Consider the following 25,740-nt stretch of genomic DNA (forward strand, 5'->3'; position numbering starts at 1 on the left):
CGGCCTGAAACTGCGTCATTTTGCCCATCTGTTTCAGGCTATTACTGTAATAGTGGGGTTCCTTCAGATATGATCTGCTGGGGAGAGGCCAAATATAAGTTTGCTGTATCAAGAGGGGGTGATCTTTTTGGTGGTGGAAGACTTTGACAAACCAGTTTTGGAGAGGGTACACGGAGAGTCATACAAATGGGATGACGTATCTCTGTATCTCTGTTGACAAAATGATGAAGAGGAAGTAATTGATAAAGGGTTAGATCTCAGTCCCGTGGGCTCTAAAATGAGTAGCGACAGCCATTATGCAATTGGGGAAAAACTCTTGAACGGGACTACCCTGAACTGGAAAGAATGCTCCAAATGTGAAGGAATCAATCGTGGAATGGAAAGTTGCTAATATAGAAGCACACTTTTCTGGGGTCCACATTAGCAAACCAGTCTCCCAGGAAGGATTTTTGAATTTGCAAGGGATGATGAATTGTAGACTCCATGCAAGTTCAGAATGGGCTTTCAGAAAGGTGAAGTACCCGTAATAGAAAGTGTTTCCAACATGAGGACTGGTTCTATGACACCCTTCTGAAGCTGACTATGTGATCATTCTCACTTGGAGTATAATACGCATTGCAACCTGGCTCCGCTCCGCTATAGAAGCGGTTCAAAAAGGCCCCCTCATTCTCACGATGAAAAGGGACCTTGTTTTGAACTGCTTTTTTTAGCTGGGAATGTCTGTTGTTCCCACTGGAGGCAGCCCTTCACCCCACCCCATCCCGAACCTCTTCCTCCTGGACCCTCTCTCGCTTCTTTTCTCTCTCTCTTCCTTCCTTCCTTCCTTCCTTCCTTCCTTCCTTCCTTCCTTCCCTCCCCTCTCCTCCCTCCCACCCTCCCTTTTTCGTGATAGAAGTGATCGCAAAATCAATCTAGTGCTAATAGATTTAGCAATGGATTGATTTTGCGATCACATGTATTGCAAAAAACCATACAAAAACTCGTCCTCCTGCTCCTCCTCCCCCCGGGTCCCCGATTACCAGGAAAAGCTACCGCCATTTGCACGGTGCTGGTGGGGCTTCTGGCATTGGTTCCGTGCCTCCTCCACTTTTCCGGGCTGACAAGGCTTCCAGTACTGCTGCTGTGTCACTGCTTGCCCGCTGCGGGCCGCCAGCATAGCAACACCACCGGAAGGCCCACCAGCCCTGGCAACAGCAACGGAGGTGCAGGCCAGGGCTTCCATGGCTTCCGGTGGTGCTGTCAGCTCCAGAACACCGGTGGAGGCCTGCCAGGAAGGTAGGAAAAAGGCAAGGAAGGAAGAAAAAGGAGGGGGAGAGGGGAAAGGAAGCCCTGCCAGCACCGGGATGTTCTGGAGGGTATAAATGGGACCTCAAGGCATAATCAGGACCTTTGTCATCAGAGCTGAAATTGACAAAGGACTAAATGGGGAAAATTTTAATGTTTCCTACAGTCCCATGGCTGGGACTGTGAACATATCTCAACTCAACATATACTGTCCTTCCTTTCAGATTTAGGGAAGGAGTGGTTATCTCGCTAGCCTACTCCAAACTATCCTCTGGGGATTCTTGGTTTCTTGTTTCCTCCATCAAAGTGTTTCTGAAGAGATTCAGACCTTCCCTTTGATGTGTCAGGCTCCTATACAGGTGGCACTGTGGTAGGCCTTGCAGGAACCAAGGGAAAAGTCACAAATCACACTCGTACAGAAACACTGGCAGGATGGGGCAACTGCCAAAATGCTGCATTTAGAGCTCTAGAAGGTTCTGGATCTCTACTGCGCTGGCTCATGAATTCACATTTCTGTAGTCTACAAATGACCCCTCAATGAACCAGTTACAGGTAAGCATCTTGTTCTTCTCACATCCTCTTACTTCACAAATACTGAGTTAAACCATGATCCAAGTCCATAATACCCCCTTCATCAATAGAGCTTCTTCTTCAAATCCAGACTCAACGGCACATCAGGACAACAAACCAATCACATCTCTCTGGTCACAATCCACAATTATTGTCATAAAGGCACGAACCAAGATAGACAATCACCCTGCCATCCAGGATGGTCTTGTCATGGATGAGTATGAATTCAAGGTCTATGAGAAAATGTATATGGTGGAAAAGGAGTGCCTTGAGTTGGAGAACAAGAGCCAATTGTCCAAATAGGGAAAGACAGTGACTCCTTGGGTACAAGGGCATGCTGCAACTATTGAAACACCTTCTACACTGATGTGAGATGGAAGGAGAGAACCCAATAATGATATGGTTGGACCCAAGTGTAAACCTGTAGTACTTTCTGTACTGAGTGGTGATAGGGAAATAAGCATTCTTGAATTAGATCTTCACAAACCAATCTCTCACCTGGAGAAAACAGAGAATGGCAGACAGTGTGACCATACTGGAACATTCTGAAGAAAGAAATGTGTTTAGAATGTGAAAACTGAGAATCAGACAGATGCTCCATTCTTTTTTTACATTGCAAAGTTCTTTGAGTAAAAGCCTTTAGATTGCAAGAAGTTAGAACTCATTTGATTGCTCCTTTACAAAGCAGCTCAATTATCTCAATAATGGTGTCTGCTATGATCTTTGAGAATGATGACGATAGGAAAATAAGCATTCCTGAATTAGATCTTCACAAACCAATATCCCATCTGGAGGAGACAGAGAATGGTAGACAGTGTGACTGTCTTGAAACATTCTGGAGAAAGAAATGTGTTGAGGATGTGAGGATTGAGAATCAGACAAGTGCTGAACAGTGGAGTGGAAAATGCCAGTAGTGTTTTGGGAAACAAATTTGATGACATAATTGATGCAGATAATTGTGAGTACCCACTGAAAGTAAATGGCATTCTACATTTAGAAGCAATGTGGTACTTAAGATCCAAAGTGTATTGGAGCAGTAACGATTCCAGTGTCAAAGACAGTAAGAATCCTTGAACTTTTAAGAGCACAGAGGGTTGACTAGTAACTAGGTTTTCCCAACAAGGATCTAGAGTAAGAAGATCTGGAGGATGATTGATTACCTGAATGATGGGAACAACTTTCAGGACCAAGACTGATGGTATTGAGAAGATGGCCTCGAATCAAAAGAAATATCATTCCCCCCCCCCACCCCCCATGAATGCCCTTGTTTGCTGACTCCGGACTGCAAAGTACCACAAAGTGCCAATCTGTTGAGCAGTTTATGTACCTGCACATAAAAAAAATCAATACCGACGTCCCGCCCTCTTCTGGGAGCTTGTTGAGGAACAGGGAAAGCTTGTCCCACAGAAGCTGTTTGTAAGCAGCCATGCATGCCTGCTAATTAGCAATCCTAGGGGAGAGGGCTGATATTATCTTGAGGCCAAGATTGTCCAACTTGAGGGGCCAGAAAGGGGCCTGTCTTATTAGAAGCTGATGGCTAGAATCAAATCTAGAGCAGGGATGAAGAGTGGAAGGAGACAGCATCCCAATTGCCAATGCAAGTAGTAGCCCTGTGTGTCCCAAGGCTGCCAATACTAAGGGGCTAGTGGTCCCTACTGGGACCAGATGTTCCAACAATTATGCAGTGAAGGCTGCCTCCCATATGCATAAAATTCTGGCCATGAAACTGAAGTTGTATGATTGTGAGAGACTGATGAAACATCTGAACTTGGTGAGACTCTCTGGGACCTTGGACAATCTCCTGACCAATCAGGAGACCAATCCCATAAGGGATGTCAGTGTCAACCTAAATGGCCCCTGCACAGAAAGGGTCAGGATGCATATAGGACTCAAACTGGAGGTGTTGCTGGGGAACAATACTGAATTCTCTTGGTTCTCTCTGAGACTGGTTCTGTAATAAAAGAGAGGTGGCAGGCATCTCACGTTTGGAGAAAGCAGAATCCAACTGCATCTCAACAGAGTACAAGGCCTGATTGACCTGACAGAGTTGTAACTTGACAATATCTCCAGAGTCAAGCAAGTACTGAACATGGGACAGGATCTGACCTGGGGAGGTCTCTTGGACTTAAAGAGTGTTGATGGCAAGAGACATAGACGGGGATGACTGGGAACTTATGGCATCCTTCTGCAGAGAGGGCTTGGGTTGATTGAACCAGTAAGCACTTTGAAGAGGAGGAAGAAAGTCAACTATGCTTATCTTTTTCTTTTTCTCATGCTCTCTTGAAACAGGTGTATTTGGAAAATTTCAATTGCGTAGTAAAGACTTACTGGTGGATGGGACCAGAGAAAGTGCCACTGTCTTGGATTCATGGATTAGCGAAAGAGCCACTATTAGATCCTGAGATGATATCAAGATGATCAAATAAGTCAGAGCAAATTCAGGGTCAGCTGTCAATTCCTGCATCATCAATGGGTGACAATAAATGGCTACTCTCACAGAGTCTGAAGTCTCCTCGAAGGCAAAAATTCAAAGACAAGCCATCCAATTTCTAAAGGCCTGCTTAGAGAATGCCTGGCAGAAGCAGCACTTACTCACTGTGAGCCTCACCAAAACGGCATACACAGTGGGAATGGCCATTGATACCAGGGTCAGAGACTCACAGTGGACACAAGATCCCTTGTGAGGTTGAGAATGACAAGATGGAAAGTTGAACAAGTCTCTCCTTTGCCATGTTGGGGATCTCTAGCATCACTACTTCAGAGTAGGAATCCACAATCTGAAGAACATCTTCTGCCAGTGGAAGACGTTCTTGCTCTTGAGAGTGGTAAGTCATCCTTGAGTGTCCATGCTCAATTTTCTCTAAGACCAAGACAAGAGAGTGTAGATTTGTGCCAGGATCTAGGGCTTGAGTCCATGAACCTTGAGATAGAGTTGCTAGACCAATTCCAAACTAGGAGGAGTAGCTAATGCCCCAGAGGACAGGATCAAAATTCAAAATGACCTTAATAGATTAGAAAGCTGGGCCAAAGCTAACAAAATAAATTTCAACATGGAGAAATGTAAAGTACTGCACTTAGGGTGGAAAAATGAAATGCACAGATATAGGATGGGGGACACCTGGCTGATTGAGACTACATGTGAAAGGGATCTGGGAGTCCTAGTCGACCACACGTTGAACATGAGTCAATAGTGCGATGCGGTAGCTAACAAGGCCAAGCGATTTTAGGTTGCACCCATAGAAGTATAGTGTCTAGATCAAGGGAAGGAATAGTGCCACTCTATTCTGCTCTGGTCAGGCCCCACCTGGAATACTTTGTCCAGTTCTGGGCACCACAATTTAAAAAGGATGTTGGGAAACTGGAGCGTGTCCAGAGGAGGGCGACTAAAATGGTGAAGGGTCTGGAAACCATGCCCTATGAGGAACGACTTAGGGAGCTGGGGAAGTTTAGCCTGGAGAAGAGAAGATTAAGAGGTGATATGATAGCCCTGTTTAATACTTGAAGGGATGTCATATTGAGGAGGGAGCTAATTTGTTTTATGCTGCTTCAGAGAACAGGACCTGGAGCAATGGATGCAAGCTACAGGACAAGAGATTCCACCTCAACATTAGGAGGAACCTCCTGACAGTAAGGGCTGTTTGACAGTGAAACACACTCCCCTGGAGTGTAGTGGAGTCTCCTTTCTTAAACAGAGGCTGGATGGCCATCTGTCGGGGATGCTTTGATTGAGATTTCCTGCATGGCAGGGGGGTTGGACTAGATGGCCCTTGCATTCTCTTCCAACTCTATGAGTCTATCATTAGAACCTGTGGTTGGGAGTGGCAGATATGAAGCATACAGAATCCACCTTGTTTTTGTCTTTTCTTTTCACTTCTTTTCTGTCCCTTCAACATTATTATTTTCTTTCTTTAGATGTGGTCTCTACCAATGTGCCAAGGACGGGATGGATCTGTCTTGATTTGTTAGCATATCTCAAGTCACATCAGCTGCAGAGGATGACAGAGATGTGAGACAACACAGTTGATATGGAAGTCTCTTGCGTTGACACCGACTGAATTGGGGAGGATGGACCCATAGTTGGATTCTGGGCTGATATGTACAGCCACAAATGGTACTGGTTTAGAGAAAGGTCCAGAATCTTTTGAGGTCTGTTTTTATATGCTCAGGCAGATGTCTGAATGGTTTCCTTGCTTTCACAAAACTTTAGAAGAGCAGCCCTGTTGCTAAGTGTCTGCCAGGTAAACCTTTGGCAGTGAATGCATTTCCCCACAATGTGGGTTTCTCCAAGGCAGAGAAAACCATCCATTACCAGAATTATCCCCCAGTACACCTTCTGAAATATCTTAGGAACCATAACCCTCAGGCATAGTGAGGTTGGAGGCTGTGAGTTCTGAGTGAAGACAATGAGGTAAAGAATAGAATGGAGTTACTGTGGCTGCACTTACTGCTTCTTTCGTCAAAACATGAGAAAGAAAAGAAGTGAGGAAAAGGAGAAAATAACTCTGAAAACCTGAGAGTAGAAAAGACACAAAGATCCTAAGCTCAGCAGGAAACACTGAGAGTTCTTAATGCATGCTGCAGCAGCAAAAAAGAAAAGAAAAGAAAGAAAGAAAAAGAAAAAAGAAAAGAAAAAAAGAAAAAAAAGACTGGGGGTTAGTAGTCCATATATATCAGCAATGAAGGGAGGGAGGCAAATTCTTGATAAAAAGGCACTTTTGTCCCCAGGACTGGGCAGTTTATCAAACAGGAGAAATTTCTCTTAAATTCGAATGAAAAGAAAGTGGGGCCAGAACGCATTGACTTAAAGTCGCTAGTTTAGCGCAATTACGTGAATGCGCATCGAACTGGCTTCCCATTGCCCGAAAATAGCATGCCATTGTCCGAATTTGCGTGTGGCAGTCTATCATGCAATAACGTGAAACCACATGATTGCGTTCGGACTGACTTCCCATTGCCTGAATTTGCGTGGAGTGGGTTATCACGCAATAACGTTAAACCTCCATGATTGCGTTCAGATTGCCATTGGATTATACTTCCAGTATCCCTTGTCTGATAAACTCCTGGGAGATTCCAACTGTTCTTGCAAAGGCACAGAGTAATCCATGTTTGTGAGTCAGAAAGACTACCAAGGAGACAGATATCTGTGCAAGTACTGCCAGTACAGGCACCCCCCGCTTTCTAATGACTCACTTTTTGAAGATTCACCCAGAACTGTGTATTCAATGCATGGTTCACTGGCCACACATTGACTGGGTTCTGGTTACAATTTAGAAGAAATTAGTGGTCATTAAAAAGAGCAAAGGTGGGGTCTGGCACCTTTAATGTGACATTGAAGAGAGAAGATGTGGAGCTTCAAATTTCTAAAAAAAGTTTCAAAGAGAAGAAACATAATAACTGATCAATCACTCTTTAAACTATTTTTTTTTCTGAAAAGTAAGTAGTTGTACAATAACAACTAACCATCTGGGCCATTTACTGCTATAAATCCTTTGAAATAGTCTTTCATTAAATTTGTCTGAAAATAGAAATGCTCTGACTAAGGGGCTGTGCAGACAACTGCAGGCCACTGCTTTTACAGCCCGATCGGGGCTGCGGCTGCACGTTGCTATGGTCCCGATCTGGCCTTTCCAGGGTGTGAAAAGGAACCGCAAAAAGCAGCTCCTTTTTCCACCCCGGAAAGGGTGTGACAGCTTTCTATTTTCAGTCGGTGCCACAGGTTTACGGTGCTCCTTCGGCGTTGTGTGATGTGGACACAGCGCAAAGGAGCGCTGTGATGCCGTGTGTCGTGTGGTGCGTCATGCGGTGTCATGCTGCCCTGGGGATGGAGCTGGGGCATGAGTCATATGGATGCTAGCCCCAAATCGGCCCTCAACCCGGCCTTTAGGGCCGATCTGCACAGAGCCTAAAATGTTTTTTCATGATACAAATGTTCTGTCAAAATAGTAACACATTTTACCTGTAAAAGTAAAAAAGATTTCATTTTGCAATCCAGCTCTTTGCATTTTCACGTGGTGACATTCTGACTTGCGTAGCGAAACCTGACAGGATAGCTCAACAACAAGTTTGGCAAGGATCTGTAGCAACTTTTTTTCAAAAGAAGTATTGTAAATACTGTTACAGGGAGCTGCATGATATCGTGCTGTAAACTCGTAGTAAAAGTTTGGATCAGCATAAGCTGCAGAAGAAAAATACAAGATTAAAATTTAAATATACAATTTTCTTCATGTTGTTTTTATTTTAAAATTGCATTAAAATTTTAAGTTGTTCTTTAATGAGCACAATAGCTTTTTATATGAAAGATTACAAATTATTTGCAGAGAAGGGACATGTATTTATTTATTTTTTGTATTTATACCCCACTCTTCAGCCCTAAAGGTTCTCAGAGCAAAAATGCTAGGTTGACAACAAATTATGCCCAGAAAGCAATAGCAACTTTGGGCATGCCCAAATGATTAGGCCCATGGACCATACTGAAAAATCTTTCCTCATATTTCAACAAACTAAAAATGTAGAGAGATCTTGTGGTACCTTTGAGGCTAAATGAAAGAAAGAGGTTGGTACAATATCTCTCTACATACTGATTCTGCAGACTAACATGATTATATCTCTGAATTCTCCCAAACTAAGAATGGTTTGTCATGCAATATAGGGGGATATTCTTATAGAAATATAAGTCCATGCTCACTGATCATTCAGAACGAATCTCAGGACTCTCTGGATCACAGAATCATAGAATCAAATCATAGAGTTGGAAGATTTCTCAAGGGCCGTCGAATCCAAACCCCTGCCATGCAGGAATACACAATCAAAGCATCCCCAATAGATGGCCATCCAGCCTCTGTTTAAAAACCTCCAAAGAAGGAGACCAAAGCAGAGTAGAGTGGCACTATTGCGTCCCTTGATCTAGACACCATACTTCTATTGATGCAGCCTAGAACCGCATTGGCCTTTTTAGCTGCCGATCACATTGTTGACTCATGTTCAACTTATGGTCCACTAGGACTCCTAGATCCCTTTCACTTTTACTAGATTACCACACTACGCTCTTATAGCACTGCTATTCCACTTTAACCGCTCTGGCTGCCTCATGTTGAATTCTGGAATTTGCAGTTTAAGAAGAGGCATTTAGAATTCTCAGCCAGAGAACTCTTAGGCCTCACTGAACTGCAAACCTCAAAGAATCCCAAGAGACAAATTCAAGGAGCAAATTGTCACCCTTCCACAGTATCTGAACAACAAAAGTATTTTTCAAACCAATTAACAATTTGCTATATCTGGATAACTCAGAAGCTCAGCAAGGAATATAGTTTTAGCTACTTTAAATAAAGTTCCTTCTCCCTTAGCCAATATTTTTAAAGAATGTCTTAGGGCTCAGTATTGTTGATCTGAATAAAAAGAAGGTGCAAGAGTTTGTTTTTATCAGTCCAATGCTCAACAGAATTAAAAAAGATTTGGCAAAAAAGGAACAAATATTCCTTTACTGGTATAGAAGCACTGCTAATTTAGATATGAAGCCTAAAAGAGATACAGCAATGTAAGGCTGATTTACTGGCCCATGCACAGCTCCCTCCTAACATACTCCTGATATTACCACTAAAATCATTACTTACTGAATGATTTTCATAGCTCACTGGAGTCATAAAACTGGAGTCATAAAATAAGGGTTATCTAGCGTAACTCCCTGCAATACAGAAACACACATCTAAAGGACTTCTGATAGACAACCATCTCAGCTCTGTTATCCATCTTCCTCCAAGGCAATCTATTCCACTCTTTAACAGATTTTACAGTGACGTTCTTCCAAATATTTGAGTTGAATCTTTTTTCTTGTCATTTGAATCTACTTGTGTTCTAGTCACTGGAGCAGCAAAAAACAAACCTGCTCCATTTTCTACATGTTTGTTGTTGTTAACTCTCCCTGAGTTGACCCTGATTCATGGCAACCCTGTGCATGAGATGTCTCCAAGTCCTCCTGTCCTCCACTGCTCTGTTAGGTCCTGTAAATTCAGACATGTGACTTCCCTAATTAAGTCTATCCAATTAGCATGAAGTCTTCCTCTCTTTCTACTTCCCTCGACTTTTCCTAGTGGAGAATTATTATTGTTTTTCATGCCTCCTCATAATGTGGCCAAATTACAACAGCCTCAGTTTCTTCATCTTGGCCATTTGTTTGTCTTTTTGGCTGTCCATGGTATCTTTAGCACTCTTTTCCAGCACCACATCTCAAATGAATTGATCTTTTTCTTATCTGCTTTCTTCACTGTTTAGCTCTCATATCTGTACATAGTGATGAGGAATACAGTGGCTTAGACGATTCTAACTTTAGTGCTCAGTTATATATTTTTACTCTTTAGGATCTTTTCTAGTTCTTTCATCATTGCCCTTCCCATTCCTAGTCTTCTTCTGATTTCTTGACTGCAGTCTTCTTTCTGATCAATGTTTGATCTAAGGTATTAGAACTCTTTTACTATTTCAATTTCCTCATTATCTAGGTTGAATAAAAGAAGGTTCTCTGTGGCCATTTTTCCCTTTATGTTCAGCGTTTAAGCCTGCCTTTTCACTTACTTCTTTGACCTTCCTTAACAATTGTTCCAAGTATGTGATGTTTTCTGCTAGTAGTATGGTGTCATCTACATATCTTAGAATGTTGATATTCCTTACTCCTATCTTTACTAGTCCTTTATCAGAGTCTAAGTGCTCTTCCTATGACATTTTCTGCATACAAGTTGAAGAAATAGGGCGAAACAATGCCTGGCCCCTTTGCCAATTGGGAACCATTGTTTCTTCTTATTCTGTTCTAACAGTAGTCTCTTATCCTAAGTACAGATCTCTCAATCAAGACTATCAGATGTAGTGGCAATTCCATGCCTTTCAGAGTCACCCATAATTTTTTGAGATCTATGCAGTTAAATGCTTTGCTATAGTCTATAAAGCACATGCTGATTTTTTTCTGGAATTCCTTGGTGTGATCTATTAGCCGTTATACGTTTAAAATGTGGTCTTCGTCTCCAAAACTCCACTTGCACCTCTAGGATTTCTATCTCCATGTATGACTGGAGTCTATGTTGCAGAATTTTGAGCATAATTTTATTTGAAGAGGAAATTAATGCTATGGTCCTATAGTTACTGCAGTCTTTTGTGTTTCCTTTTTGTGGATAGGGATGGATATTGATGATTTTGTCTATTGGCCACCATACACTTTTCTGTATTAGTTGACTTATATTAGTTAACACCAGAGTTGACATATATTAGTTAACACCGATGTAGATTATAGCAGTTCAATTGGAATATCACCTGTTCCTGGTGATTTATTTTTCCCAATTTCTCTTATGTAGCTTCAATTGCAATAGAATTTGTGGTTCATTTTCATATTTTTTTTTGTTCCATGTGTCATTCATTTTTTCATCTTTTTTATATAACTCTTCTGAGTATTGCATCCCACGTCTTTTTATTTGTTCTTGATCTTGAAGGAGGTTATTTTTATTGTCATAAAGAATCCCCACCCTTGGTTTGAACTTCCCTTTGAGTTCCCAGATCCAGTCAAACCCCCTACTATGTAGGAATACACATTCGAAGCACTCCCAACAGATCCAGCCTGTTTAAAAACCTCCAAGGAAAGGGACTACCACACTCCGACAGAGCACGATCCACTATCGAATAGCTCTTACTATCGGGACGTTTTTCCTAATGTTGAGCTAGAATCACAGTGTTGGAAGAAACCACAAGGGCCATCCAGTCCAACTCCCTGCCATGCAGGAAATCTCAATCAAAGCATCCGGGACAGATGGCCATCCAGCCTCTGTTTAAAGACACCCAAGGAAGTAGATTCCGAGGGAGTGTGTTCCACTGTCAAACAGCCATTATTGTCAGGAAGTTCCTCCTAATATTGAGGTGGGATCTCTTTTCCTGTAGCTTGCACCCATTATTCTGTGTTCTAGTCTCTGGAACAGCAGAAAGCAAGCTTGTTCCATCCTCAGTGTGACACCCCTTTGAATACTTAAACAGGGCTATCATATCACCTCTTAACCGTCTGTTCTCCAGGCTAAACATTCCCAGCTCCCTAAGCCGCCACATCACACTGTTGACTCATGTACAACTTGTGGTCTACTAGGACTCTTAGGCGTGGTACAGATCGCCCAAAAAGGGCGGTCTGCCCGCACCTTGTTTTGCTGCGCGAGGAAGCTGCAACGGACAAACCATGTGGCTTCCTCGCACAGCAAAAAGAACCCGCAAAAAGCGGGTTCTTTTTGCAGTGCCATGCAGATGCTAAGTGTCCATTACGTCAAAATGGCAGTGCCCATCAGTACAGGGCGCCACCATTTTGACGTACGGAATACATGCTAGGGTTGCGGGGCGTCTGTAAGCAACGCCCCGAGGCAACCCTAGCACGTATTCGTTACGTGCTAAAAGGCCCATCTGTACTGGGCCTTAGATCCCTTTCACATGTACTATTGTTAAGCCAGGTATCCCCTTCCTATATCTGTACATTTCATTTTCATTTTTATTTTTTGCCTAAGTGCAATATCTTACATTTTTCTATGCTGAAATTCATTTTGTATTAGCTATTCCTCCTAATTTGGTATCATCTGCAAAATGCATAAGCATGCTCTCTATGCTTTCATCCAAGTCACTGATAAAGATGTTCAATGGCACTAAAACCAGGACAGAACCCTGTGGTACCCCGCCAGTCACTTCTCTCCAGGATGAAGCCATTGGTGAGTACTCTTTGGGTTCGACTAGTCAACCAATTACAGATCCACCTAACTATAGCATTATCTAACTCACATGTTACTAGCTTCCTTGGAAGAATATTTTGGGGCACCCTGTCAAAGTCCTAACTGAAATCAAAATATGCTACATCCATAGAATTCCCTTTTTCTACCAAGCTGGTAATTTTGTCAGAAAAGGAGATCAGATTAGACTGGCATGACTTGTTTTTGAGAAACCCATGTTGACATTTTTTGCAATTATGGTATTCCCTACTAAATGCTTAAAGACTCTCTGTTTAATGTTCGGCTCTAGAATCTTTCCTGGTATTCATATCAAGCCAACCAAGCAGTAATTGTTTGGGTCCTGTTTTTTTCTCCCCCTTTTTGAAAATGGGGACAACATTTCTTCTCCTCCAATCTTCTGAGACTTTTCCTGTTCTCCAGGAATTCTCAAAGATTATTGCTATCGGTTCTGAGATTACTTCTGCCAGTTCTGTTAATACCCTTGGTTGTAGTTCATTTGGTCCTGGAGACCTGAATTCATTTACAGCAACCAGGTATTCCTGTACTACCTCTTTCCTTATTCTGTGCTACATTACTCTGCATCTGCTCCATTTTCCCTAGACTGAGCACTCTTTTCCTTTTGTGAGAAGACTGGGGCAAAAAAGGTGTTGAGTTCTTCTGCCTTTTCTGTTTCTGGTTAACAATATGCAATCTACTCCATGCAATAACCCTACCATTTGCTTTTTCTTCCTTTTGCGATAGACATACCCTTCTTTCCTTCTCCTTTTGTGTCGTGTCTTTTTAGATTGTAAGCCTGAGGGCAGGGAACTGTCTATTATCCCCTCTGTTGTAAGCCCCCCCGGATTCCCAGTGATTGGGCGGCATATAAATAAATCCTGTTATTATTATTGGCCCCATACAGACAGGCCAAAATAAAGCTGCTTCGAGTCACTTTGGAGGTATGCTGTTTTAATAATGCATGCATCCTATGAGGCCGGAAGCCACACCAAAGCTACATCCTTGTTCTAAGGAGTGCAGCATAGCTTTAGCACAGCTTCCGGCCTCTTAGGATGCATGCATCATTAAAACAGCATACAGTGGTACCTCGGGATACGAATTACCCAGGTTACGAAATTTTCAGGATACGAAAAAAAGCCATAGGAAATTATTGTTTCGGGTTAAGAAAGTTTTTTCGGGTTACGAAAAAACTTTTGGTGCTTTTCTGCGCGATTTCACACCAAATCGCGGCTTTTCCCCATTAGCGCCTATGGGGATTCGGCTTGCGAAAGCCTTTCGGGTTACGAAATTGACAGCGGAACGAATTAATTTCGTAACCCGAGGCACCACTGTACCTCCAAATTGACCCGAAGCAGCTTTATTTTGGCCTGTCTGTATGGGGCCATAATTACCCAAAAAAGTTCTCTTCAGCATTCTTAACCTCTCTAGCAAGCCTGAGCTTAATATTTGCTTTATTTTTCTCCCTTTCTCCCTGCATGTACTAGTTGTTTGTTCGAATTCCTATTTGGTGATTCTCCCTTTTCCACTTCTTTTACATGTCCCTATTAAAACTTAGCTCAGTTTAAAATTCTTCAGTCATGCATCCTAGCTGCTTGAGACACCTCTTATTTTTCTTCCTCATTGGAACTGTTTGAAACTGTGTCTTCAGTATCTCCCTTTTGAGAAACTCCCATTCATCCTGAACTCTCTTCTTTTTAACTATCCTTGAACACAAGCTCACACCCAGTATTTTCCTAAGTTTACTGAAATCAGCTTTCCAGAAGTTTATAATGTGTGTCTGACTATGCTTGGCTTCCCCTTTCCATTCTATAACAAATTTCAGACCCAGGTGATCATTCCCACCTAAGTGCCCTGCAACTTCAGCCCCATTAACCAAGTCATCCCTGTTGGTTAGTAGTTCATGATCTGTCCCACAGTCAGTGCCTGGTCTAGTTTTGGCCACCAGAATAGAGCTTCTCCATATTTTGCTTCAAACAATAATAATAATAATAATAATAATAATAATAATAATAAATTTTATTTGTATACCGCTTTTCCAAAAGATCAAAGTGGTTTACAAAGAAATAAAACCAATTACAAACATATCATAAAATAGATAAAAACCAATAACACAATGTACAATATACAGATATAAAAACAATCATTGAATAGGGTGAGGCAGAGAGTCGATGGGATCAAGTACATAACTTCATTTTCCAGGGGGGAAGGCTTTACAGAAGAGGAAGGTTTTAAGCCTCTTTTTAAATGTTTCCAGGGGGGCGATCAGGCGGAGCTCCTGGGGAGACTATTCCAGATTTGTGGGGCCGCTGCTGAGAAGGCCATCTGGGATGTAATAACATATTTAGAAGGTGGAATTTCCAGCAAGTTCTTCCCAGTTGTTCTGAGTGTGCGGGGCGGATTATATGGGGAGATGAGGTCCCTTAATTAACTCGGGGCCAAGCCATGTAGGGCTTCATAGGTGATAACCAACGTCTTGTATTGCGCTCGGAAGCGAATGGGCAGCCAGTGGAGATCTTTCAAAATAGGTGTTATATGGTCAAACTTGGATGCACGGGAGACCAATCTGGCTGCCATGTTTTGTACTAACTGAAGCTTCAGGGCTTGGTACAAGGGTAGCCCCATGTAGAGCGCCTTACAGAAATCTAGGCGAGAGGTTACCAGAGTGTGCACCACTGTTTCAAGGTCCCTTTGGCCCAGGTAGGGGTGCAGTTGGCGTACCAACCGAAGCTGATAGCAACACTTCTGGCTGTCGCATCTACTTGAGATGTCAACTGCAGAGATGAGTCCAGAAGTACTCCTAGACTGCGAACTTTGTCCTTCAGGGGAAGTGTGACCTCATTCAGGACAGGTGGATAAATTTCCTTCCTCGGGCCTGGGAAACCTATAACCAGCACTTCCGTTTTCTCTGGATTCAGGCTGAGTTTGTTTTTCCTCATCCAGCCCATTACCGACTCCAGGCAGGCATTCAGAGGAGAGACGCCATCCTTAGTCACTGCATCAGTCGGGGACACAGAGAGGCATATTTGGGTGTCATCAGCGTACTGATAACCCCGCGCCCCGTGTCTCCGGATGATCTCTTCCAGCGGTTTCATGTAAATGTTAAATAAAGTGGGGGACAAAATAGCTCCCTGAGGGACGCCAGATGTCAGTTCCCTCTTAGAGGAGCAAGTGTCCCCCAACTGCACCATCTGGAATCTGCCCGAGAGGTAGGACCGGAACCACTGGAGCGCAGTGCCCCCGATGCCCAACTCCCTATTTGATCTTTGTATTGGGTATCTGGTGATGACTAACACTTGTCATCCCTTCAAATATTTAATGCCTTTCATATAATCTTTCAAGCTTCCTCAACCTAAAAATACCAAGCTGCCTTAGCCATTACTGATAGGGCTTGGTTTCTTTCTTTAAAAAATAATTTAAAATTTCTGACTTGGAATATTAGGTAAAATATGATGTGGGTTACCACATGTCTTATGTTATGTCTTCACATGTCTTCAGTGAAATTCAAACAAAAGATGTTTTGGTTTAGCTCATGACTAGTGAAAAGCAGCAGACAACAAAGAACAGATTATCACTGAACCTGACTAGATTTCAATGTATTTAACTGGGCGCTGGACCTCCCTTTATAGTATTAAACTAAATGAAATGATATTTAAAAGAAAATACTTTAAATTCAGAATGTCTTACCATAAATAACATATTTGATTAAATAGCTTTTTTCATCTTGCTCAGTAGTTGGCTTAAATACAAGGGAACATGTGTACACTCCACTCATATCATGTTTGAAGTGTCGGAATAACAAAGTTCCTGTTGGTGTTATTTTCACAGTTGAATTTTCTGTTTAAAAGAGAGAAATAAATGTAATTTTACATAATTAGTTTTTTAAAAAAAACACACGTAAATCAAACAGTATAGGAACATTTAACATCACATCCATAAGTTCCTTATATTTTTTTTAATACCGGTTGCTTTATGTCATATGTCAACAGGTGACTTGAAAGCATACACACAAAAGACACAAAAACAAAATCCAAAATTCATCCTGTTGTGACATTTATATTAGGCAAGAAAACAGTAAGGAGACAAGCTCCCCTGGTGGCGCAGTGGTTAAATGCCTGTATTGCAACCACTCACTCAAAACCATAAGGTTGCAAGTTTAATACTAGCTAGGGCTCAACTCGACTTGGGCTTGTATCCTTCTGAGGTCGCTAAAATGAGTACCCAGCTTGTTGGGGGCAATTAGTTTATAGTTGTAAACTGCTTCGAGACTGCTTAGTTCAGTATGAAATAAATTAAGATGCTATTGCTATTGCTAAAATGGTCAACCATTTATTTCTTTTTAAACTAGTCCTATGTTCTTTGACCTTTGGCCTATATAGGATTCTATGAATTGGAGGCATACTTATCAAATTTGCACCAAACTACTAGGAGGAGTAGCTAATACCCCAGAGGACAGGATCAAAATTAAAGAAGACCTGAATAGACTAGAAAGGTGGGCCAAAGCTAACAAAATGAAATTCAACACGGAGAAATGTAAGGGTGGAAAAATGAAATGCACAGATATAGGATGGATGACACTTGGCTGAATGAGACTATGTGTGAACGGCATATGGGAGTCCAAGAAGTATAGTGTCTAGATCAAGGGAAGTAATAGTGTCGCTCTATTCTGCTCTGGTCAGCTCCCACCTGGAATATTGTGTCCAGTTCTGGGCACCACAATTTGAAAAGGATGCTGAGAAACTGGAGCGTGTCCAAAGGAGGTGAAGGGTCTGAAAACCATGCCCATATGAGGAAAGACTTAAGAGAGCTGGGGATGTTTAGCCTGAAGAAGAGAAGGTTAAGAGGTGATATGATAGCCCTGTTTAAATACTTGAAGTGATGTCATATTGAGGCGGGAGATAGCTTGTTTTCTGCTGCTCCAGAGACTAGGACCCGGAGCAATGGATGCAAGCTCCAGGACAAGAGATTCCACCTCAACATTAGGAGGAACTTCCTGACAATAATGGCTGTTCGACAGTGGAACAAACTCCCTCGGAGTGTATTGGAGTCTCCTTCCTTAGAGGTCTTTAAACAGAGGCTGGATGGCCATCTGTCGGGGAAGCTTTGATTGAGATTTCCTGCATGGCAGGGGGTTGGACTGGATAGCCCTTGTGGCCTCTTCCAACTCTACGATTCTATATATATATGATTGGTATTAAAAAGACAGGACAACACTAAATTAATTCTATCCCATAAGCTCATAAATACATTATTTTTCATGCCAGAAACATACATACCCTTCAGTAGAAATCACTGGAGCTGAGAACACTCTCCCAAAGACAGGACTATTGAGTATAAAAAGAACAGGGTCTACAGTATTTTCTTATATATACATATGCCGGCCTTTGGCAATGTAAAACTAAGATCTAGTGAACTGCACAGTCATAATCTGTGTGTGGTGTATGTGACAAGACCACGACATGTAGATAAATGTCCTTGAGGTGTAGGGTTGCCATAACTGTCAACCTCCAAACCAAGACAAATGTAAAAAAATGTAGGACAAAATTTAGCCCCCAACATAGGACACATTTTGTAAATGGAGGACACAAACAACTAAAAAAACAAAAAATTAATAAATGTTGGTTGGTTCAATTACTTTCAGTTAAGACAAAGAGAACAATAGGTATTGAAAATAATTTTAATAAATTAGATGAAATATTTTGGCAACCAGATAAAAAAAGATATCAAAATTATACAATTTGTTATTAAATAGACATATGGAACAAGAAACTATAAAGGATTATATGGTTAAATGGGCACGGGAAATAAGATGTAAGATTGAACTGGAAGAATGGCAAAATGCGTGGAAAAAGGCAAATAAATTTACGGTGGCACAAAATTTAAAAGAGAACCACATGAAAATAATGAATAGATGGTACTATACATCATGGAAATTAAAAAAGAACAAGGTTTATGTTGGAGGTGTAAAAAAGATAAAGGGACGATCTTTCATGTATGGTGGCGATGTAAAGAGATTCAGAAATATTGGAGGGAAGTTCATGAGACTATTCAGCAGATACCCCCCCCAAATTATATTTACTTAATATGACCTTGATTTTGAATGTACAGGATGAAAATAAATATTGGAGGATAATATTATATCTGGTGACTCAACTAGAGTTTCAATAGCTAAATTATGGAAATCGGAAGTGGGGCCAACATGGAATGATTGGATGCAGAAGGTGAATGAATATAGAGGACTAGACAAGATATCCTGTCATGTACAAGAGCAAGATATTACAAAAAGGAAAAAGGATCGGAAAAAAGTTTTGGTTGTATGGGAATCGAGATGGAATATGAAAACTAATATATTGGATGTTTAATAGTTTATAATTCTATGAAGACAACTTGCTTAATTAGTTCTTTATTCTTTCTTTTTTCTTTCCCCCCTCTCTTCTATATTCAGTATGATACTCTTTACAACTGCAGGTCTGTAGATGAACAAATGGCAGCTCCAACAAAGCATTTTACACAATCCTCTTATGAGCTGAGGATTTAAAAATTTAATATGTATTTAAATAATTAAGCAAGGGCAAGACTTTGTGTTAAAATAAGATGTATTGAGATTTGTTTTTTAAATGAGTCTTAGCTGATCTTTATTTTATTTTATTTTTTGTATACAGAGTACAATACATAATGAGACAGTTGGTTTTTCTCATAGTTTAAGGGAAGAGTACTCTTTAAAATTCTAAGAACCAGAGGAACATCGATGAAAACCAGTTAAGACAAGAATACAAATGTAATCTCATTTGAACTTTTATTGTAGCATCATTTGTATTATATATAACCAATAAAGATTATTTTAAAAAACCCTAAAAAACTAAAAATTAATAAATTCAAAAAGCATTAATATAAATGCATGCTTCTTAGGTATGTTCAGAATAGAGGACATTTTGACATTCTTCCTGGTCCTGGATAGAAGTTTGGGATGTAGCTTTCTGTGGTGGACTAGGACTCTGGAGTTTCCTGCCTATTGGGTGTCCTCAAGCTCAAGCAAGTCACACTCTCTCAGCCTCCTCTGCGGAAAGCCATGACAAACCTCCTCTGAACAAACCTTGCCAAGCAAAACCCAGGATAGGGTTGCTTTAGGGTCTCTATACGGTGGAAAACAACGTGAAGGTAAACAATAACAAAGAATAACAGAGCACTGTACCTTTAAGTGCAGTGGAGGGTTCAGCATGGTGTAGTGGCCTAGGACAATGGGAGACCAGGGTTCAAATCCCAGCTCAACCATGGAAACCTACAGGGTCACTTTGGGCAGCAAGTCACACTCTCTCAGCCTCTCAGAGGAAGGTAACGGCAACCCCCCCTGAAGAAACCTGCCAAGGAAACTCTTTAGGGTTGCCATAAGTTGGAAAGGAGCTGAAGGCACACAACAACAACAACAACAACAGAGGAGGGAGGGGGAGAAGAAAAATGAAGGAGAAGGAGAAAGAAGTAAATAAGGAGAAAGAAGAATAGGAAAAAGAAGATAAAAATAAGAGGAGGAGGAGGAAGAGGGGAAGAAGAGGAGGAAGAAGAAGAGGAAGAAAAGGAGGAGGAAGACTGGAAGAGAAGAGGAAGAGAAAGAGGAGGAGAAAGAAACAGAGGAAGAGGGGAAGAAAAAGCATTTGAGGAGGAGGAGGAGAAGGAGGCTCCAACTCCCCCTGCCACCGGAGATTGGCCTATTAGGCCTCTCTCTTTGATCCGTGGCTGCTGCTGCGCCATTGGTGTTGGAGTCTCCCAAGGTTTTGTTCCTGGGGGACCTCAACATCCCCTTCAAGGCCGGCTCATTAGATCTGATCGGTGAAGCTCAGGAGTTCATGACCCCCATGACAGCCATGGGTCTGTCCCAATTTGTCTCGGGTCCAACACACTGTGCTGGTAATACACTCGATGTGATCTTTCGTATGGATCAGGAATATCCGTGGTCAGAAGTAGTTCAGATCTCTGCCCTGTCATGGACAGATCACTCTCTGGTCAAAGTGGGACTGAAGGCTACTACCTACAGCCCTCTTGGGGGTGGAGGACCTATTAAAATGGTCCACCCTCGAAAGCTGATGGAACCCAAAAGGTTCCAGAAAGCTCTAGAGGGATTTATGACTGGGAATGACAGCGATTCTGTCGAAGCCCTGGTTGATACCTGGAATAACGATCTTACCAGGGCCATAGACACTATCGCTCCTGAATGTCCTTTCCAGCCTGCTTCAAATAAAAAAAACCATGGTACACGGAAAATCTACGTCAAATGAAGCGGGCTGTGCAACGATTAGAGCGCCGCTGGCGGAAACATCAATGTTTATCTGACAAGACATGCCATAGGAACATGTTGGATTCCTGTTGAGTGGCAACAGATGCAGCAAAGAACTTTTTCTATGCTGCACATATTGTGTCTGCAGAGTCTCATCCAGCAGAGCTGTTCAGGGTGGTTAAAGCACTAACTCAACTGCCTCCCACCCTGAACTTTTTATTGGAACCAACTAAGGGCTGTTGTGACGCTTTTAATGACTTCTTTGCGGATAAAATCTCTCAGATAAGGGTTGATCTAGACGCCAGCATTATGACAGAAACAGTAAGAGAGATGTCCAGTGACTCCATGGACTGTATTAAACTGGATCATTTTGAGTTTGTAAATACTGATGAAGTGGACAAGCTCCTTGGAAATGTAAGAAAGATGACGTGCCCTCTCAATCCTTGCCCATCACGGTTGACCGTTTAGGGAGGGGATGCAATGAAAATATTATTACAACTTAGAATTACTGCATCCTTTCAAGGAGGGAATATTTCCATCTAAATAAAAACAAGCAGTAGTTTAAAAAAAAAAAAAAAAAACCTCCCAAGATCCCCTGGTAAGAAACAATTATAGACCCATTTCTCTCTTACCATTCTTGGGCAAAGTGATCGAGAGGGCAGTTGCCTACCAACTCCAAGTGTCTTGGATGAAGCCGATTATCTGGATCCATTTCAAACCGGCTTCAGGGCGGGATACGGAGACGGCCATGGTCGCCTTAGTCGATGATCTCCATCTGGGCATCGACAGGGCACGTGTGACCCTGTTGGTGCTCTTGGACATCTCAGTGGCCATCGATACCATAGACCATGGTATCCTTCTGGAATGCCCAAGGGAGTTAGGTACTGGGGGCACTGCACTCCAGTGGCTCTACTAGTACCCCTCGGGCAGATTCCAGATGGTGAGGCTGGGGGACAGTTGCTCTTCTAGGAGAGAACTGACATCTGGAGGCCCTCAAGGCGCCATTCTATCCCCCATGCTGTTTAACATTTACATGAAGCCGCTAGGAGAAATCACCCAGAGACGTGGGAACGCAGTGTTATCAGTACACTGATGACAACCAAATCTATTTCTCTATGTCTCTGACTGTTGCAGTGACTAAGGATGGCATCTCTCCTCTGGATGCCTACCTTGGTTGGTAATGGACTGGATGAGGGAAAACAAACTCAAGTTGAATCCAGAGAAAACGGAGGTACTTACGACAGGTACCCCAGGTCCAGAGAATTTTGTCAACCGTTCCTGGATGGGGTCACACTTCCCTTAAAGTACAAAGTTAGCAGTTTGGGAGCACTCCTGGACCCAACTTTACAGTTATCATCCCATGTGGATATGATGGCATGGTACCAACTTCGGTTGATACGCCAGCTGCGTCCCTACCTGGACCAAAAGACCTTCAAGCAGTGGTACACGCACTGGTAATCTCTCGTTTAGATTTCTGTAATGCGCTCTACATGGGGCTACCTATGTACCAAGTTTGGAAGCTTCAAATGGTGCAAAATGCGGCAGCCAGATTGGTCACTGGAACATCTAGATCAGACCACATAACACCAGTATTAAAATCTCTTCACTGGCTACCGATTAGCTTCCAGGCGCAGTACAAGGTGTTGGTTATTACCTTTAAAGCTCTACATGGCTTGGGCCCGAGTTACTTGAGGGAACTCCTCTCCCTACACAATCCGCCCCGCACTCTCAGAACAACCGGGAAGAACTTATTAGAGTATGTAAACACCAGGTTAACAACAACTTCCCACAGGACATTTACTGCCGTAGCTCCTCATTACTACCTTAGATGCCTTTAAGAAGGCACTTAGGACGGATCTCTTCCGGCAGACCTATCTATCCAATCTGCCATGAGAGAGTTAGAAATACCCCACCTCTATTTGTAAAGATATGCATTTTAAACGATGATTTACTCTATGTATTGTATTGATAGTGATTTTACTGTTTTACTAAGAGTATTTTATATGAAATTGTAGTTTTTTTATCTTTTAATGTTGTTTGTATTGTTGTAATCTCGCCTTGATCCGCAGGGAGAGGTGGGAAATATAAATAAAAATTATTATTATTATTAGTAGTAGTAGTAGTAGTACCACTCCTTTCTGCTTTGATCATACCTCACCTGGAATACTGCATCCACCCTTCAAGATGGATGTGGAAAATCTGCAGCATCTCCAGAGGAGGGTGACCAAAATGTGAAACGATCCCCTTTGAGTAGTGGCTTAGGTAGCTGAGTATGTTTAGTCTGGAGAAGAGACGATTAAGGGTTGACATGATAGCCATGTTGAAATATTTGAAGGGATGTCATATTGGGAATGGAGCAAGCTTATTTGTTGTTGTTGTTGTTGCTGCTGCTGCTGCTGCTGCTGCAAAAACTAGGACCCAGAGCAATGAATTCAAGCTACAGGAAAAGAGATTTCACTTGAACATTATGGAGAAAGTCCAGATGGGAAGAGATGTTTAGCAGTGGAACACACTGTCTTGGAGAGTGGTAAGGTCTCCTACTTTGGAGAGTTTTAAACAGTTGATGAATGCCATCTGCCAGGAGTGTTTTGATTGTGTAATCCTGCACAGCAGACAGTTGGATTGGATGGCCCTTGTGGTCTCTCCCAACTCTATAATTTTATGATTCTACTGCTTTCTGCACACAAAAAAGCAATGTTGCACAACAAAACTACATGGGGCTGAAGCTTTAGGCAGTCCTAGGAGATTATCGCACTGCGTTCTGAGAACGTTCCTATCATCACGTGATGAGAACATTCCTGGAACAGATATTACTGCATTAGTAAACTAGAACGTGATCAGAACTGCATTTTACCGCACAGCGATTCCTGAAACCGTTCCGAGAACATATTCCACCAAGGCCGCCTCTGTCTCCTGATTGGCTGAAAGAATGACAGGCAGGGAGGCAGGGAAGCAGGCAGGCGAGCGACTGCAGTGAGGGAAGGGGTGTGTGTCTGAGAGAGAGGGGGGAAAGGAGGAGGGAGGGAAGAAGGAGGGATCTGGAGGAAGGCAGGGAGAAAGAGAAATGGGGAGAGATGAGCCTTGCATGTTACATCCCAAACCTCCTTTGCAAGGTTGGGAAGAAGGAGGAGCTCCATGCAGGTCTCTTCAAGCCGAAGAAAAGCAAGTTGCCAGGGAGGGGACTGGGCCAAGGGCAGAGCCCCGGCAGCCATAGCAGCTCTTTAAACCGGTTAGAAAAGAAGAGTCCTCTGCTGTCATCCCAATTCCCCATTTTGGCTGCTTGTCAGCCTTTTGCCTCCTGTGTGTGTGCGCATGTAATGTGTGCCTTCATAGAATCATAGAATCATAGAGTTGGAAGAGACCACAAGGGCCATCCAGTCCAACCCCATTCTGCCATGCAGGAAATCACAATCAAAGCATCCCCAACAGATGGCCATCCAGCCTCTGCTTAAAGACCTCCAAGGAAGGAGACTCCACTACACTCTGAGGAAAGAGTGTGTTCCACTGTCGAACAGCCCTTACTCTCAGGAAGTTCCTCCTAATATTGAAGTGGGATCTCTTTTCCTGGAGCTTGCATCCATTGCTCCGGGTCCTAGCCTCTGGAGCAGCAGAAAACAAGCTTGCTCCCTCATCAATGTGACATCCCTTCAAATATTTAAACAGGGCTATCAATCATATCACCTCTTAATCTTCTCTTCTCCAGGCTAAACATCCCCAGCTCCCTAAGTCGTTCCTTGTAGGGCATGGTTTCCAGACCTTTCACCATTTTAGTCGCCCTCCTTTGGACACGCTCCTTTTTGAATTGTGGTGCCCAGAACTGGACACAATATTCCAGGTGGGGCCTGTGAGCTTCCCTCCCCGCTTTAATTCTTGTCTGGCTCTTTGCTATGGAATTCTGGGAGTTGTTTGCTTGCTTTTGTGTGTTGCTCCAAACAGAGGAGCTTTTGTGGGTTCCTTCCTGGAGGGAAGGAGGAGAAAGTCCTGGGCATCCCTGCCATCCTTGCCTCCTGCAGGCCGCCAGCACAGGAGCCCCGCTGGACATGACACTAGAGGCCCCGCAGAAGCAGCAAGACCCTCTCCCTCTTGCTCTCTGCTCTGGCCCCCCTGTTTCCCTCTCTCTTTCTCTCTCTTTCCCTTCTTTCCTCTTCTCTCACTTGTCCCAACTTTCCTCCTTTCCCTCCCTCCTTCTTTCCCCCCTCACACACACACACCTTCCCTCACTGCAGTCGCTCGCCTGCCTGCCTCCCTCCCTGCCTGTCATTCTTTCAGCCAATCAGGAGACGGAGGAATGAGAGAACGGATTTGAGAACAGATAAGAATATCGCACACACCTCTGTTGGAACGTTCTCATCACGTTTCAGCTCTCTGGGAACACATTCATATCTGTACCCTCCTGGAACACATTTGGAACACATTTAAACGTTCTGAGAACCCGATTGGAACACATACGTGCGGTATACTCAAATGCGTTCCGTTCTCATCACGTGATGAGAACGTTCTCAGAACGCAGTGCGATAATCTCCCTAGTTTCTTATCCTGTTCTGCAACATTTAGGTTGTTCAGCTTTCAGACTGACAAAGGTTGTAAAACCCTTCATCATGCATAATTGTCACAGGTGCCCCTGCCCCGCTGCTGGGGTGTGGCATCCGTGGCCCTTCCATAATGCAAGCTTCCAAAGAAAAGAGATCATGCATGGCAGGGGGTTGGAGCGAATGGTCTTTGTGTTCTCTTCCAACTCTAAGATTCGATGATTCTAGGGAATGACTGCTCACAGGGACGTAACCAAGGCGGGAGGGTCTGGACCCCCCTTCCTCCTGTCCTTCAGCCTGCCGTCTTGTCCTCCAAGGCCATAGTCAGCCAACAGACTCTCCACCCGGTTGGATTAAATAG

General features: G+C 42.8%; 1 protein-coding gene across 4 annotated transcripts in view; it reads right to left on the minus strand.

The window, feature by feature from the left end:
* The window catches only part of LOC149278884 (zona pellucida-binding protein 1-like), an 87,756-nt gene that overhangs the window by 47,105 nt on the left and 14,911 nt on the right, over positions 1-25,740 (minus strand). For all 4 annotated transcript variants that reach the window (XR_016278614.1, XR_016278615.1, XM_089501628.1 and 1 more), the window contains exons 4-5: positions 16,269-16,418; positions 7,811-8,029 (exon numbers count right to left, since the gene is read on the minus strand). Coding sequence is in view for 2 of the 4 variants with exons in the window: in XM_089501628.1 (XP_089357754.1) it covers positions 7,811-8,029; positions 16,269-16,418 (369 nt within the window). In the remaining 2 variants the exon portion in view is untranslated. The remainder of the gene's footprint in view (positions 1-7,810; positions 8,030-16,268; positions 16,419-25,740) is intronic.

The sequence above is a fragment of the Sceloporus occidentalis genome, unplaced genomic scaffold, assembly GCF_023333645.1.
Source record: "Sceloporus occidentalis isolate IW3139 unplaced genomic scaffold, rSceOcc1.0.p SCAF_177, whole genome shotgun sequence".
NCBI lineage: Eukaryota > Metazoa > Chordata > Lepidosauria > Squamata > Phrynosomatidae > Sceloporus > Sceloporus occidentalis.